The sequence below is a fragment of the Paroedura picta genome, chromosome 11, assembly GCF_049243985.1.
Source record: "Paroedura picta isolate Pp20150507F chromosome 11, Ppicta_v3.0, whole genome shotgun sequence".
Classification (NCBI taxonomy): Eukaryota; Metazoa; Chordata; class Lepidosauria; order Squamata; family Gekkonidae; genus Paroedura; species Paroedura picta.
The window spans coordinates 174,404-191,081 of NC_135379.1; the positions used below are offsets into that span (position 1 = coordinate 174,404).

The following is a 16,678-nucleotide window of genomic DNA, read 5'->3' on the forward strand; positions in this document are numbered from 1 at the left end:
GGCAACAGGGAACACACACACACTGGTTCTTTTTGTCATGTGACCAGTATGCCTTTCATCTTGCTCTTTTTCCCATGGACAGTTTGCCTGTCCAGGCTATAAAAGATACGAGGCTATCTGGAGCACTTGTTTTTCTCTGCTATTACTTTGAAGGTGGTCATAATTAGCATGTGTGCTTGATTGTCAGGGCAGAGGAAGTTGGGCTGATGTGTGCCCTCCTCCATTGCTGTGGCCTTGGGGGCTTTCTGGGAGCTTTGGGTTGGAGCCTGGGAAAGATGAACCATTGTGTGTGTGTGTGTGTGTGTGTGTGTGTGTGTGTGTGGGTGGGTGGGTGGGTGGGGTCCGTGGTCATTTTGCTGCCTGTTTTGTCAACTCTTAATCTTATATCTTATTGCATGTCCTCCTGGATGGCTTTCCCTTTGTTACCATGCTTGTACCATAGTTATATGGGAGGAAGTAAGGTTGGTACTCAAGCAAGTAAATAAATAACCCTCCTACCCTGCCCCCACTTCCTCCCTGCTGCTCCCCCTTTAAGCCAGCTGCTTCTGCTGGTCACAAGACAGATGCCCAAGAATAGCCCCTGCTGCAACTTGAGCTATGGGTGGCCAGAGAGAGATTCCCACTCAGCCTCCAGGCCAACCCCTTGGGAAGGCTCAGGGGGGGCAGCCTCCATGGAGCCCATTTTGACGAGCAAGGCAGAAGGCCCTGCGCAGGATTTCTGGCAGGCCCTCCTGGCTGGAGATGGGTGTGCCATCCTCTGCCTCCTGAGAGAGTCCCAGAACGGTGTGGGCCCCAACACCATCTTTGACACCAGCAACCTGGAGGAGTGGAAGGACTACCGCTTCAATTTCCGCTGGCTGAGTGCGTTGCAGGGAGGAGAGGGGCTTGCTGAATCACTGGTGGCTCTGAGTCCAGGCCCTGGGAAGCCCAGCAGCCAGCCAGGGAGGGAGAGCTGGAAGGAGGGCCTGGGGGCTTGGGGGGAGGAATGGGGAAAAGCAGGCCTCCCCATTTATGCTGAAGCAAGTCCAGGGAGAGCTGGGGAAGTGCTGGGGCTCAGTGGTGGAGCCCTGCCTGGCATGCGGAAGGTCCACAAGTCTCCAGAATCTCCAGTTAATAAGTGGAAGGGGAGGGAGGGGAAAGACCTCCTTCCTTCTACCTGAGACCCTGGAGAATTGCTGCCATTCTGAGTAGACAATGCAGGCCACGATGAACCCTGAGGAGGGCCTGACTCAGCACATGGCTGCTTCTACGTATGTTCCTGTGCCAAAGCATAGCCCAAGTGCCATGTTCCTCTGCATGAACCCACAAGCCCTGCTTTCTCCCCCCCCCTGGGCTTCCCTGCTTTCTCCCCCCCCCTCCTCCCCAGTCCTGACATGCCACTACCCATCTCTCTTGCAGGAATCTGGTCCCTGACCTATGAACAAGAGCTAACCACCCCTCTCCACATCACCGCAAGCCGTGGCCATGCAGACTGCCTGCGCCACTTGTTGCTGCGGGGGGCAGATGTGGAGTTAGCCCCCGGGGGCCAGACAGCGCTGCATGTGGCCTGCAGCTGCCACAGTGAACTGCGTCAGAGTCCTCTTGTCCTTTGGCGCAAACCCCGAAGCGGTCTCTGAAGAGGGGCTGAAGCCCCTGCACCTGTGCCAGAGCCAAGAGTCCCTCCAGTGAGTCTCTCTTGCCCCCTGCCTCATGGCATCACCAACCAAACCCCAGAAGCAGGCCTGGGCCAGAATGATGGGCGCTTTGGGGATGGGCATGGGCCTGGCAGTTCCTGTAGGCTGTTTGTCCTCCTTGCAGGTGTGCTCAGCTCCTGCTGTCCCATGGTGCCCATGCAAACAGCACCACTGAGGAAGAAGAGGACACCCCACTGCACATGGCAGCTCGGCTGGGCCTGGTGCAGCATGTCCGCCTTCTCCTGAGCTACGGGGCCAGCCTGGAGGCCAGGAACGCAGAGGGACAGACACCACTGAACGCAACCTGTGCCCAGCCGCACTCTGCCCAGGCCAGGGAGGACTATTTCCGGGTGTGTCAGCAGCTGGTGGCTGCAGGAGCTCAGGTGAACACGATGGACCATGATCACCAGCGCCCACTCCACCAGGCCTGCAGGAATGTCAATCCCTGTGTGGCAGAGCTGCTCCTGTCCCATGGTGCCAACGTCAACATCATGAGCTACAGTGGCAACATGGCCATGCACAACATCCTGCAAGTGGCTGCTTACAAGCTGGACCACGAGCCAGAGCTGCTGGTGCGGGACCTGCTTAACTATGGGGCCGTGCGGATTTGGCCAGGAGCCCTTCTCAAGGTTTGTGTGGCCCCCAGAGTGGGGGAAGCCTGCTCATGGGAGGGGGCTGTGCCTTGAGCACGCATGGCTGGCTGAGAGCAACAGAGCTCGGAAGCCATCCCTCAGCAGACCCACTGGGGACCTTCCCACCCCCAGGCAGTCGCCTCCTCCCTTTGAAGTGGCTGGCCTCCTTTGGCACCGTGGGCTTCAAGGATCTCTTCCTTGGAATCCATTGGCCTCCGTCCCCCAGGCATGAATGGGGTGGGGCATGGCACCCGCTTTCTGCCCAGGAACTTCTTCCATATTTGAAATTTGCCAGTCAAGCCCGAGTGACCATCCTTCCTTCTGGGAGTGGGGGGTGGAGGTCTTCTGGAACAGTTGTTTTCCTGCAGGTAACAGAGATCAGCTCCCCTGAAGATCCCCTAGCTTTTATAGCTGGGATAAGAAAACATGGTGCTGGAAGGTGACTGGGAGTTGGCACCTCATGACTTTGATTAACAAGCCAAAACGGGGGGGGGGGGGACGACGACAGCAGAAGGAAATCCTGATTTCCTGTTCATCAGCTGACTCCTGTGGATGCAGAAATCTGGGGCAAGAAGCAGGCCGAAGGATCCCATGCAGATCCCATGTCAGCTAACAGCGGACCTAAAACCAGGCAGCAGGGTCTTTGTGTCCTCGGTGCGGTAAAGGTCTTGCAGCTGCTTTGTCTGCCTTTTTCCCTCTGGTACAGGTGCTTCGTCATTGCTATGCCTCTCCGCGTACAATCGAAGCCCTGGTCAACAGTTATGAACACGTACGTGTCACGGAGGAGTGGGCAGAGGCCGTTCCAGCAGAGGTTGTGCAGGTGAGGCTGGGATTCTGGGCAGGCTCTGGAGGCAGCCCCCTCCACAGGAGGGCAGTGGGAGGCACCCATTCTTCCCTTGGGTCCCTTCCCTCCATTCCCCCTCGGTCTCCAGAGCAGCTTCCTGGCTTGGAGCAGCATGGTGACAGCACACCTTTGCTTTTAAGTAAGCCTGAATCCCATCTTTCCCTGATGTTTTATGGCATATTGGACTCTTTGATATGTAGAGCAAGCCCCCCCCCCCCACAGCCTTCCCAGTCCAGTCTTGAGGGTTTATAGGCACAAATAACAAGGTCCCTTTGCCCCCCCCCTTTCCTCCAGGCTTCTGAAATTCCAACTGTCTTGGCTTGGAGAATTGAACAGTGGCTAGTAGGCACCCCTTCCTCATTTCCCTCGCTCTAGATCATAGAATCATAAAGTTGGAAGGGATTTCATGGGTCATCTAGTCTAACCCCCACGCACCATGCAGGACACCCACAACCCCATCGCTCATCCACTGTAACCTGCCACCCCCTAAGCCTTCACAAGAATCAGCCTCTCTGTCAGATGGCTATCCAGCCTCTGTTTAAAAAACGACCACCTCCTGAGGAAGCCTGTTCCACTGAGAAACTGCTCTAACTGTCAGGAACTTCTTCCGGATGTTGAGATGGAATTTCTTTTGAATTAATTTCATCCCATTGGTTCTGGTCCATCCCTCCGGGGCAAGAGAGAACAACTCTGCTCCATCCTCTATATGGCAGCCTTTTAAATACTTGAAGATGGTTAGAATCATAGAATCATAGAATCATAGAGTGGGAAGGGGCCATACGGGCCATCTAGTCCAACCCCCTGCTCAACGCAGGATCAGCCCTAAGCATCCTAAAGCATCCAAGAAAAATGTGTATCCAACCTTTGCTTGAAGACTGCCAGTGAGGGGAAGCTCACCACCTCCTTAGGCAGCCTATTCCACTGCTGAACTACTCTGACTGTGAAAAATGTTTTCCTGATATCTAGCCTATATCATTGTACTTGAAGTTTAAATCCATTACTGCGTGTCCTCTCTTCTGCAGCCAACAGAAACAGCATCCTGCCCTCCTCCAAGTGACAACCTTTCAAATACCTAAAGAGGGCTATCATGTCCCCTCTCAACCTCCTTTTCTCCAGGCTGAACATTCCCAAGTCCCTCAACCTATCTTCATAGGGCTTGGTCCCTTGGCCCCAGATCATCTTCGTCGCTCTCCTCTGTACCCTTTCAATTTTATCTACGTCCTTCTTGGTTATCAAATCCCCTCTCAGTCATCTCTTCTCCAGGCTAAACAAACCAAGCTCCCCCAACCTTTCTTTATATGTCAGTCTCCAAACACCTCACCATCTTTGTTGCCCTCCTCTGGACACACTCCAGTTTGTCTACATCCCTCGTCAACTGGGGTGCCCAAAACTGAACACAGTACTCCAAGTGAGGCCAAACCAGAGCAGAGTAATGCGGTACCATCACCTTCCGTGATCTGGACATGATACTCCATTTGTTGTTGTTGTTGTTGTCATTGTTGTTATTATTATTATTAGATTTATATCCCGCCTCTCCCGATAGACTCGAGGCGGGTCACAACAACTAATCCCATTAAAATTCCCATTAAAACATCCCTCCCCCAATTATTAAGAGGTGAAGAGGAAAGGATAGGGGAGTAGTGTACCCTCCAACTCCTAGGGGGGGAGCGATGTCCCTGATTCGCTGACCCCAGCCTCAACCATAGACGAGCTCCATTTTACAGGCCCTGCAGAAAGCTGACAAATCCCGCAGGGCCCGCAGATCACCCGGGAGCTCATTCCACCAGGTAGGGGCCAGGACTGAAAAAGCCCTGGCCCTGGTTGAGGCTAGGCGCGCTTCCTTCGCGCCGGGGACGACCAACAGGTTCTCACCCGCAGAGCATAAGGTGCGAAGTCATGTTCGACCCATCGTGACCCCATGGGCAATGATCCTCCAGGCCTTCCTGTCCTCTATCATTCCCTGGAGTCCATTTAAGTTTGCACTGACTGCTTCAGTGACTCCATCCAGCCACCTCATTCTCTGTTGTCCCCTTCTTCTTTTGCCCTTAATCGCTCCCAGCATTAGGCTCTTCTCCAGGGAGTCCTCCCTTCTCATGAGGTGGCCAAAGTATTTGAGTTTCATCTTCAGGATCTGGCCTTCTAGGGAGCAGTCAGGGCTGATCTCCTCTAGGACTGACCGGTTTGTTCGCCTTGCAGTCCAAGGGACTCGCAAGAGTCTTCTCCAGCACCAGAGTTCAAAAGCCTCAATTCTTTGACGCTCGGCCTTCCTTATGGTCCAACTTTCGCAGCCATACATTGCAACTGGGAATACCATAAAAAAGGTAAAGGTAAACGTATGCCCTGTGCAAGCACCAAGTCACATCTGACCCTTGGGGTGACACCGTCTAGCGTTTTCATGGCAGACTTAATATGGGGTGGTTTGCCAGTGCCTTCCCCAGTCATTACCGTTTACCCCCCAGCAAGCTGGGTACTCATTTTACCAACCTCGGAATGATGGAAGGCTGAGTCAACCTTGAGCCGGCTGCTGGGATCAAACTCCCAACCCCATGTGCAGAGCTTTCAGGCTGCATGTCTGCTGCCTTACCACTCTGCGCCAAAAGAGGCTCTGTGCCACAAGAGGGAATACCATAGCCTTGACTAAATGCACTTTTTTTGGCAGGGTGATGTCTCTGCTTTTTAGGATGCTGTCTAGATTTGCCATACCCAAGAGCAAATATCTTTTAATTTCTTTGCTGCAGTCCCCATCTGCAGTGATCGTGGAGCCCAGGAAAATAAAATCTGTCACTGTCTCCATTTCTTCCCCATCTATTTGCCAGGAATTGAGAGGGCCGGATGCCATGATCTTCGTTTTCTTAGTTCCTCTTCACTTTCTGCCATTAGAGTGGTATCATCTGCATATCTGAGGTTGTTGATATTTCTCCCTGCAATCTTGATCCCAATTTGTGACTCCTCTAATCCCACCTTTCTCATGATGTGCTCCGCATACAAGTTAAATAGGCAAAGCGTTGCCGAACTTTCTCAATTTTGAACCAATCAGTGATTCCATGCTCGGTTCTCACGGCCTTTCCGCACAAGGACCAATGTTGCCAATTGGTTCCACAAAGCAGAAACGCTATTTTAAATAGTGGAATCTTGGCGTTCCGCATACCTGCACTTGTAGTGGAATCCAGTAGTGTTTCATTCGTTCCCCACAGGTTTCCGGTCTCACAGGAATCGCTAGAAAGGAAGCGATTTTTGCTGTGCTTGTTCCCGCCCCTGGCCATCAATCAAATGAACAGCCAATGGGCAGTTGTTATCATGCTCCGGAAAAGCCCCTTTCCCTTTAAGCACAGTTAAAGCACACACACACACACGTTGCAACGAATATGAGTTGATTTGTTGCAACGGAGAGACCCATCTAGCTGGCGTGTGAGCTGGCGATTCATCGTTACCATGCTCCCCCGAGTGAAACCCCCCCCCGCACGAGTGCGATTTTCAGCCGAAAATAAAAGGAACTTGCAAACAGGGGGCTGTGTTGTGCTTGGGGATTTAGGGGAGCTTTAAAGCACTTATGTGGAGGGACTGTAGCCGGAGAAGCCTCGCTGGGTGAATCAAGCCTCATTGGTTCGTTGCTTTCCCCACTCGCTCCGAGGGGAAAAAAGTGGCGATCGCTTCGCCGGACGTTTGGAGGAGAGAGCCAGGGGGAGGAACTTAGTTGCAGCCGTCACATTAAGAACGCACAGGTCCTTTTCGGAAGTGTTGCAGGTTGCTGGCAGGAGTGTAGCGATTTTCTGAGAGTGAATCCACTTTTCTGGATTCACCAGAAATTGCTACAACGAAGCGATTTTGGTGCTAGTGTAGCAGGACTGTTGCAGATTGTGTGCGACGTCATGCGGAATGGCAAATTAGTAGCGTTTACCATTTGCAAGCCTTCTGCTACTTTGAACTTGTGCGGAATGGCCCTCACTGTTGCTTCTTGATCTGCATATAGGTTTCTCAAGAGACAAGTAACATGCTCTGGTATTCCCATCCCTTTAAGAACTTGCCACAATTTGTTGTGCTCCACACAATCAAAGGCTTTGTCATAGTCAATGAAGCAGAAGTTCTTCTTGAACTCCCTAGCTTTCTCCATGATCCAGCATGTGTTGGCAATTTGATCTCTAGTTTCTCTGCCTCTTCGAAATCCTGCCTGTATTTCTGGAAGTTCTCGGTCCACATATTGCTGGAGCTTAGCTTGTAGGATTTTGAGCATAACTTTGCTAGCATGAGAAATGAGTGCAATGGTGCGGTAGTTTGAACATTTTTTGGCATTGCCCTTCTTTGGGATTGGAATGTAAACTGACCTTTTCCCATCCTGTGGCCATTGTCCCATTCGCCTTTTTAGCCACTGAGTCACACTGTTGACTCATGTTCAATGTGTGGTCTACTAAGACTCCTAGATCTTTTTCACACTTGCTACTGCCAAGACAAGTCTCCCCCATCCTATATTGGTATATTTGGTTTCCTACCTAATTGCAGAACTTTACATTTGTCCCTATTGAACTTCATTTTATTCAGTTTAGCCCACTTCTTGGGCCTATCAAGATCATCCTGTATTCTGATTCTGTCTTCGGTTGTGTTTGCTACCCCTCCCAGTTTAGTATTGTCTGCAAATTTAATAAGTATTCCCTCTAAACCAGGGGTAGTCAAACTGCGGCCCTCCAGATGTCCATGGACTACAATTCCCAGGAGCACCCTGCCAGCGAATGCTGGCAGGCGGCTCCTGGGAATTGTAGTCCATGGACATCTGGAGGGCCGCAGTTTGACTACCCCTGCTCTAAACCTTCATCCAAAACATTTATAAAGATGTTGAACAACACAGGCCCCAGGACAGATCCCTGGGGAACTCCACTTGTCACTCTTCTCCAAGAGGATGCTGAATCGTTAACAAGTACCCTTTGGTTATGATCTGTCAACCAGTTATCGATCCACCTGACAGAATAAGGATCCATACCACATTTTACCAACTTGTCAACAAGAATATCATGTGAACCTTATCAAACGCTTTACTGAAATCCAGATAAACTATGTCAACAGCATTCCCCTGATCCAACAATGTAGTCACTTCCTCAAAAAAAGAGATAAGGTTGTTCTGACATGATTTGTTCTTGTAAAACCCATGCTGAGTCTTAGAAATCACAGCTCTCTGTTCCAGTTGCTCAAGGACTATTTGTTCCAAAATTTTGCTACAGATGTCAAGCTGACAGGTCGATAGTTACCCGGATCCTCTTTTTTCCCTTTCTTGAAGATGGGGACAACATTTGCCCGCCTCCAATCATCTGGCACCTCTCTTGTTCTCCAAGAAGTGTAAAAAATAAAGAGGTTCAGAGATTACATCTGCAAGTTCTTTTAGTACCCTTGGATGCAGTTCATCTGGCCCAGAAGACTTTGTTACATTTAAAGAAACTAGGTGTTTGTGGACTATTCCAGCAGTGATCCTAGAGCATCATTCCCATCCCCCGTGTTGTGTTACGTTTTTTCCACATTGAGCACTATTTCCCTCACAAGAGAAGACTGAGGAGAAATAGGAGTTAAGCGTTCAGCCCTTTCTTCATCATCTGTTATAATTTCACTTTCTTGTCCTAGCAGTGGTCCTACAGTGTCCCTATTCTTTTTTTACTTGAAATATAAATAAAGAAACCTTTTTTGTTATGTTTAGCACTTCTTGCTAGCCTAAGCTCATATTGAGCTTTAGCTTTTCTAACCCTGTCCCTACAATTATTGGTTATTTGTTTTATACTCATCTTTGGTAATAAGGCCTTCCTTCCATTTCCTAAATGACTCGTTTTTATTCCTCAAATCATTTGACAGCTGTTTATGGATCCACTTTGGCTTCCTTAGGCTCCTTCCATCTTTTCTTCTCAAGGGAATTGTTTGTGATTGAGCCTTCAGTATTTCACTTTTAAGAAACTCCCAGCCCTCTTGGACTCCCATCTCTTTAAGTCTTTCTGACCACGGGACTCTATGCAACATACCTTTAAGTCTGTTAAAATTTGCTTTCCTGAAGTCCAGTCTATATCTCCAACTAGGTAAAAGTTTTCTCTTTAGAATCATAGAATCATAGAGTTGGAAGGGGCCATACATGCCATCTAGTCAACGCGGGATCATCTAGTCAACGCAGGATCAGCCCAAAGCATCCTTTCCCACAATTGAAAATTCCAAAAGCACATGGTTACTGCTACCAAGTGTGCCCACTACTTCCACCTCATCTACCAGTTCTTCCCTATTGATGAGAATCAATAAAATATTCCCTAAAATAGCAGAGGCCCTGGTTCCACTCTCTACTTTCTGGGAAAGGAAGCTGTCGGTAAAACAAGTTAAGAATTTAACGGAGTTTTTATTTTTAGAAGAGTTGGTCCTCCAACAGATATCTGGGTAATTGAAGTCACCAATGACCACTGTTTTCCCCCTCTTTGAAAATTGTGTAATTTGGTCTAGCAGTATCTCATTCAAGTCCTCCGACTGGCCTGGTGGTCTATAGCAGGCCCCCACAATAATACCCCTCTCATTTCCTACTCCTTTTATATTTACCCAAATACACTCAACTGAACTTTCATTTACCTGTATTTCTTCACAAGTATAAAGATTCTTAACATATATTGCTACACCCCCCCCCCCTTCTTTTCTTGTCTGTCCCTTTTGAATAGATTGTACCCCTCGATTCTAGTATTCCAGTTGTATTATCCCACCAAGTTTCTGTGATTCCTGTTAGGTCATAGCCCCCTTCCTCTATTAGGACTACTAGTTCCTCTTGCTTGTTTCCTATACTCTGTGCATTAGTGTAGAGACATCGTAATCCATTTTGTGTGTGCCCCATGGTTTTGGTTTTTGAACTTCCTTGCAAGTTAGTAGTTCCCTGCTTATGTGCCATCCCCTGTAGATTTGTACTCTTCTCATCTTACCATCACACCATGTTCAGAATTTACGTCTCGCTCCCCTTTTGGATCTAGTTTAAAGCCCTCTTTGTCAGGTTTGCAAGGGTTCTCCCAAAAATACTTTTTCCGTCCCTTGTGAGGTGCACACTGTATCCTGATAGTAGCCCCTCATATTGACATCGTAGACCATGATCCAGAAATCCGAACCTTTCCCGACGACACCAGTGACGTGGCCAGTCATTTACTTGCATGATTTTTCTCTCCCTTCCTAAGCCACGACCACTTACAGGGAGGACTGATGAAAACACAACCTGCGCTCCCAGGGCCTTCACCTTCTCCCCCAAATCCACAAAGTCTTTCTTAATAAGAAGAAGAAGAAGAAGAAGAGTTGGTTCTTATATGCCGCTTTTCCCTACCCGAAGGAGGCTCAAAGCGGCTTACAGTCGCCTTCACATTCCTCTCCCCACAACAGACACCCTGTGGGGTGGGTGAGGCTGAGAGAGCCCTGATATCACTGCTCGGTCAGAACAATTTTATCAGTGCCGTGGCGAGCCCAAGGTCACCCAGCTGGATGCATGTGGGGGAGCGCAGAATCGAACCCGGCTCGCCAGATTAGAAGTCCGCACTCCTAACCACTACACCAAACTGGCTCTCCATGCTGTGTTCCATGCTGTGCTGGGCAGTATCATTTGTTCCTACATGGATGAGAAGGAAGGGGTCATGATCCGTGGGCTTGAGGAGCCTGTCCAGCCGTTCTGTGGCATCCTTGATGTGTGCTCCAGGTAGGCCGCAGACCTCTTGAGACAGCAAGTCTGGTCTGCACACAGCCAAGATGGATGCCTACTTCTGTTTACTCTCAGCTTTGCTTAAGAAGCCATCCTGTACTGACCTCCTCTTGGTCAAAGGTTCTAGCTCCCTCACCCCACATTTCCCGAAGAGTGCACCACACCATCCTAGGGGGAGGAGCCATTGCAAACTGGTGCCCCCCTTCCCCCGCCCACCGTTAGTATTGCCGGCTCTCGCCTTCTGCCCTGGATCAGGGGAGAACAGTATACAAATGTAATTAATGAAATAAGAAATAATTTGGCAGCTGCCCTGTCCCCTTATCAATCTCTCGGTTCAAGCAAATTGGGCTAACCTGGTGCACCCATATGGGCAAGAACTGCCCAGGAGATGTCATAAGCCCCTCCCCAAGTGCCGCTGAGTAAATCCAGCTGCCCTGAGAGCAGAGACCGGTATGGGGGGTGGGGTGTTTGCAGGCCTCTTGCAAGGGAGCCAGGCCTAACAAGGCAGCAGCTTGGAGCCTTGAAGGGGCTTCTGCACATATGGAGCTCCCTGCCACAGCATGTTCTGGGTTGGGATACAAGCATAGCTGTCTTTGCAGTATGTAGGGAACCCTGCTGGCTGGCTCTTGATCACCAGGACCGAACAGAGCTTCCTCCACACAGCCATGTTGCAGGCAGCCATGGGCAGGGCTTGGTCTCTGTGCCCCCTTGTCAGCTTGGCCAGTCTGGGTAATAGGCTGCTGTACCGGCAGGATGACCGGCTGGCCCCAGACCAGCGGCTCTGGTAGCCTGATGTGCCTGGGGCTGCTCACGGGACCCTCTTATCTCTTGCAGAAGCACCCGAGGCTTTTCCAGTCGCTCTTCTCCCTGGGCCAGGCCCCTCGCTGCCTGAAGCATTTGGCCCGTTGTGCCCTGCGGAACTCCCTCCACGGCCGCCTTCTCCAGGCCCTGCCCAAGCTGGGCCTGCCCCTCCCCCTGCAACAGTTCCTGCTGCTCCGCTTCGAGGACGTCCTGTACTAGGGGCAGATGAGACGTTCCCTTACCCCACACATCCCCACAGGGTCCAGCCAAGGGGCCTCTGCCTCTAGCACAGTAAGCGGGAGGGGGGCCTTGCCCTCCCTCCGCCCCCAGTGAACTCTGCCTTTGCTCCAGGGACAGAAGGGAGTGGCCACCAGGCTCCTCCCCGCCCGCTCGGGCTCTGCCCAACAGCAGCATGGCACTAGACAGCAGGCTCCAGCTCTTGCTCTGCCCCAGAGCAAGAAACCATCCATTGGGATTGCTGGACGTGGTGTTAATCTTAACTGCAGGGATGCTGCATTGTTGCTGCGTTGTTCAGTATTGTTATTATGGCCAAGAGTGCAAACAATAAAACTCTGATGACTGGAACACTACCCATGGGGCATGACTGGGTTTAGGGGCAGAACAGCCAAGCCCCTCCCCCTACCCGTAGCAGAGCCAAAGACTTCTCCTGGGCCAGGGCTCCAGCGTAGACCTTGGGAAAGAGCTCCATTAGCAGGGGCTGGGCAAGGCATGTCTCCCACACTATTGAGCTAGGAGGTCAATGGACAGATGGAGTGAAGGGAGAAGAACTGCTCAGACTTCTCCACCCTGCCCTGAGGCTTGCTCCCAAGGCCATCACAACCCAGCCTGATGTTTCCTCTTTCATGACAAATCCCCTGTCTTGAGGCTCATACCCTTGGAATACACTGGGAGCCCCACATGCAGTTCACCCAGCAAGCTGCAGGTGCAAGGGCCCCAGAGGGAAAGGGGCCACTTCTCCCTCCCTGTGCTGTTTCCCTGAAGCAAAAGTATCCCTAAGCCATTTCTGGGAAAGTCATGCATGCTGGCTACCCTGACAACCTGTGGTTTCCCAGGGAGGGGAACAGTACTCCCAATTTTTAGAATCATAGAATCATAGAGTTGGAAGGGGCCACACAGGCCCATCTTTTTCACCAAGAAGATGGCATGGAGGGGTGTAAGAGCCCCCTCCCCTAGTGCCATAGGAATCATTTGAACTCAGTCCCTGCTTGGCTGCTCAGTCCATCCCAGCCAGCCACCCAGCCAGGTGCTCCATACATGGGCGGAATTCTCCCATCCGGTCGATCAGTCTGGAGTGATCAGTGGAAAGGAGTAAAGGACCTGCCCTATTGTTTTCTTGCATGGCTCAGTGATCCGAAGTCTCTGGGGAAGTGGGCCTGCCTGCCCACGAAAACCTCTCCCTGGAATTAAGCTCTGAAGGTTACTCCGCCTTCGTCTTGCTGCTTCAGACCCACTGGCTGCCCCTTACTCCAGGCGCTGGCAGGGGCTTCCTCACTCGGTAAGCCCCAGAGAGGAGACTCTGCTAAATCGCCCCTTTTTGGGGAGGAGGTGGGCACAAAAGGTCAGTTGGGCCGCAAATGGTGGTCCTGCCGCCCCCCCCCCCCACCCACGCCCCCACTTCCAAAGAGCTCCGCAGGGCAGTTTTCGCCCACGGTATCCTGACCCCCGCCCTTGAGGCAAAGCAGCTAAAAATACCCGACGAAAGCCTGGCTTTCAGGTCGGAAAAGCAACCCGGGAAATGCCAAACAACAAACCAGGAATTAAAACAAACATCAAACAGCGATTGCAACGTCGGAGAGTGCAGAGGGAGGCAGCGCCTCCGCCTTCCCAGCGGTCGCCGCAATTCGGCCAGCGCTGCCCCAAGGCCCTACGGCGCCTCGGGTTCCGGCGAGTCCGGAGGCCTTACGCTAGGATGCATGCACAGGGCGCTCGCGCCCGGTCGGAGGAGGGGCTCGCCGGGGAGGAGGGGGCGCGCCCGGCGACGGCCCCTTAACCAAGACCGACGGGAGGGGCTCAGGGCTCGGCGTGGACGCCGACGCCGAGCACCGTCCCTCCCCCCCCCCCCCCCCGCCGCCCCACCAAGGAGGGACCTCCGGCCGGCCTCTTGCTTCTCCTACGCCAGGAGACTACTGCTGCGACCCCCTCCGGCCCTATCCTCCTCCTACCGAGGAACTGACGGTCCGACGGGCTCTCTTTCTTATCCGAAGTAGGCAGCGACGCCCGGCGTCCGATTTGGGCAGCGCCACACCAGGCCGCCGAGCCCCTTGCGGACTTCTCTTGCGACGTAAATCCCTTTAGGACGGCCCCACGTGGGCTTGTCGCATGGCTTCACTCCGCCGTAGGCTGGAGGGCGGGAGAATTCCAGGCTGGGCGGAGAGGCATCGGAGCACACACACACACAAGGGCGTGTGTGTGTGTGTGTGGGGGGGGGGTGCAATCGCGCCGAGGGCTGCTCTCCGGGACCCCGCCTTGGCCGAGGGTGCTTGGGCCAAAGTCGGCGTCCGCTCTGAACGGAGCAGGCTGTTCCTTCCACTCGGGCCGCCTCGGAGCAGACCATCTCGCCCAGCATGCCATCTCACACAGTGGCCAGGGTGTGCCCTTCATATCGTCTCGGAGCTCTGGTATTCAGACAGAAGTTGTGTAACAGGGAGGATCCCCTCAGTCGCCCCGGCTAGTAGCCGCTGATAGACTTCGGCTCCAGGAACTTTTGAAAGCAGCTCATTCCTGTAGCCATCCCTGTTGAATTCCAGGGTAAAAGAGGTATTTCTTTTTGCCTCTCTGCCCCTCCTGCCCCTCCACTTCCTTGGATGCCCTCAAGGTCCAGTCTTTTGGGAGCAAGAGGAAGTCCTCTTTCTCAACGGTCTCCACCCCCCCCCCCCAGGCATAATTTCAGAAACCTCTTTCAGTCCTCTCTTTTCTAGATGGAAAAGACCCAGGTGCTTCTCCCCCCCCCCCAAGGCTCCTTCATCACCTAGGCTGCCCTCTTCTGCGCTTTCCCCCACTGTACAATGTCCTTTGGGAGATACGGGGACCAGAAATAGACACAGGATCCCCAATGAGCCCATCCACCCTGCAGATCTGTGCAGGGTCATGACAGTATCATCCACTAATCTCAATCTTTTCCCAATATTGGAACCCATTCCTCATTATATCTGACAGTGTGCATGTACAAAAAATATTGTATCCATAATGAAACTTAGTTGTGGAAGGCCAGCTTGGTGCACTGGTTAGGAGCATGGACTTCTAATCTAGCAAGCTGGGTCTGATTCCCTATTACCCCACATGCAGCCAACTGGATGACCTTGGGCTCACCACAGCACTGATAAAGCTGTTTTGACTGAGCCGGAATATCAGGGCTCTGTTAGTTTCACCTCCCTCACTGGGTGTCTGTTGTGGGGAGAGGAAAGGGAAGGCAAATGGAAGCCACTTTGAGACTCGGTTGGATAGAGAAAAGTGGCATATAAGAACCAACTCTTCTTCTCCTTCTGCTTTTGCTTCTTCAGTAATCTTGAAGCTTCTCTGCCTCCCCTCCCTCACAGGGTGTCTGTTGTGGGGGGAAAGGCCAAAGCTGAGAGTAAGCTAAGATTGGCCTGGGAAGCCCATTGTAGCAAGAAAATATTTTTTCAGTTATGTGAGGAGCAAACGTAAAGTAAAGGACTAATAGGCCCACTATTGTGTGCAGATGGAAAAACTCTAATGGAGGATGCAGAGAAAGCAGAAAGGCTCAGCATCTATTTTACATCTGTTTTTTACCCACAGGTCAAAGGGTTTAGGTACATCTAGAGATGGCATTAGCCAAGGGATAGTGTCTGGGTGGCAGGTTGACATGGACAGAGAGGTTGTCGAGAGGCATTTAGCTGCACTGGATGAGTTCAAATCCCCTGGGCCGGATTAAATGCACCCGAGAGTGCTCAAAGAACTTTCCAGAGAACTTGCACAGCCCTTGTCCATCAGGAGGTTGAGAGGGGACATGATGGAACCCTTGTCCATCAGGAGGTTGAGAGGGGACTAGATGGCCTGTATGGCCCCTTCCAACTCTATGATTCTGTGATTCTGTTTCCCTCGCCAGGACCTCTTGCCTCCCTTGGCCCCTCCGGCACCATCCAGCCCTAACTCCCATACCTGACAATATTATTGGCGTGTTTACAGTCACCCCCTTGGACTGATTTGTCTTGCACTGGGGCTCTGCAGGTCTCCTCGGCTCCCCCGCCCCGCATCTCCCTACCACCATCACCATTAGTTTAAAGCTGCGACTTTTGGAAGCCAGCAGCCTGTCTCTCTCCCTCCCTCCATCCTTCCCTCCCAGGCACGGAGGCCACTGATCTGCATCCAGCCACCTCTCCTCAGCAGGCTCCTGTGGGGCTTGGCCTTCCCTTTTCCAGCAGGGGACAAGGGAAACATTTCATTTCCCTGGGTTTGGGGCACCAAGCTGGCTGCTGCTGACTTCTCCCCAGCACGACCTGCCAACTTCTCCAGACAGCTCCTGGTGCCTGCTACTGTCAACCCGGGTAGGCCGAGGACGTAGCACGGGAGTGTTAGCAAAGTAAGTCATAAATATGCACACACTGTATTTTATTATTAGAAGAAAAGGATTTATGAAGGAATGACCACACTTGATAATGCAGAGTAGAAATAGGAATAGCCAGACTGCATGGCTGACTAGCAGAGGGAGAATGAGAAACTTCAGAGAAGAAGCAGGAAATTGCCCCTAAGAGTAGCAATCTAGAGACAGACAAGAAGTAACACTTGACATGATAGAAAAGGTCCTGACCTCACTGACCTCTCTAATGGTGTTCTTGCTGCCCCCTTCAGGCTCTTCTTCTCTTCCTATCTTTGTACACCAGACATTGCTATTCCAACAGGGAGGCCCTCCCCTGCAGGAGAGGGGATTGGCTGGCCGCAGCCTCTTAGGACCTTATGCAGCACTGCCGGGTGTATGTATGTGTTTGTGTACCAGGGGTCCTCCACCCCTCCAGGTCTCTCCCCCAAACTTCTCTCCCTGCTCCAGCTTCTCCGGCTCCCTGGGAGTCAC

At 52.0% G+C, this 16,678-nt stretch overlaps 1 protein-coding gene across 1 annotated transcript; it reads left to right on the forward strand.

Moving 5' to 3' along the window:
• The first annotated feature begins 652 nt into the window (after positions 1 to 652).
• On the forward strand, positions 653 to 12,141 carry ASB10 (ankyrin repeat and SOCS box containing 10). The gene is given in 6 exon segments (XM_077303883.1): positions 653 to 861; positions 1,399 to 1,565; positions 1,567 to 1,664; positions 1,798 to 2,302; positions 3,012 to 3,125; positions 11,662 to 12,141. Coding segments are annotated over 6 exon segments (1,260 nt in total). The 5' UTR covers positions 653 to 671; the 3' UTR covers positions 11,848 to 12,141.
• The last annotated feature ends 4,537 nt before the right edge of the window (positions 12,142 to 16,678 follow it).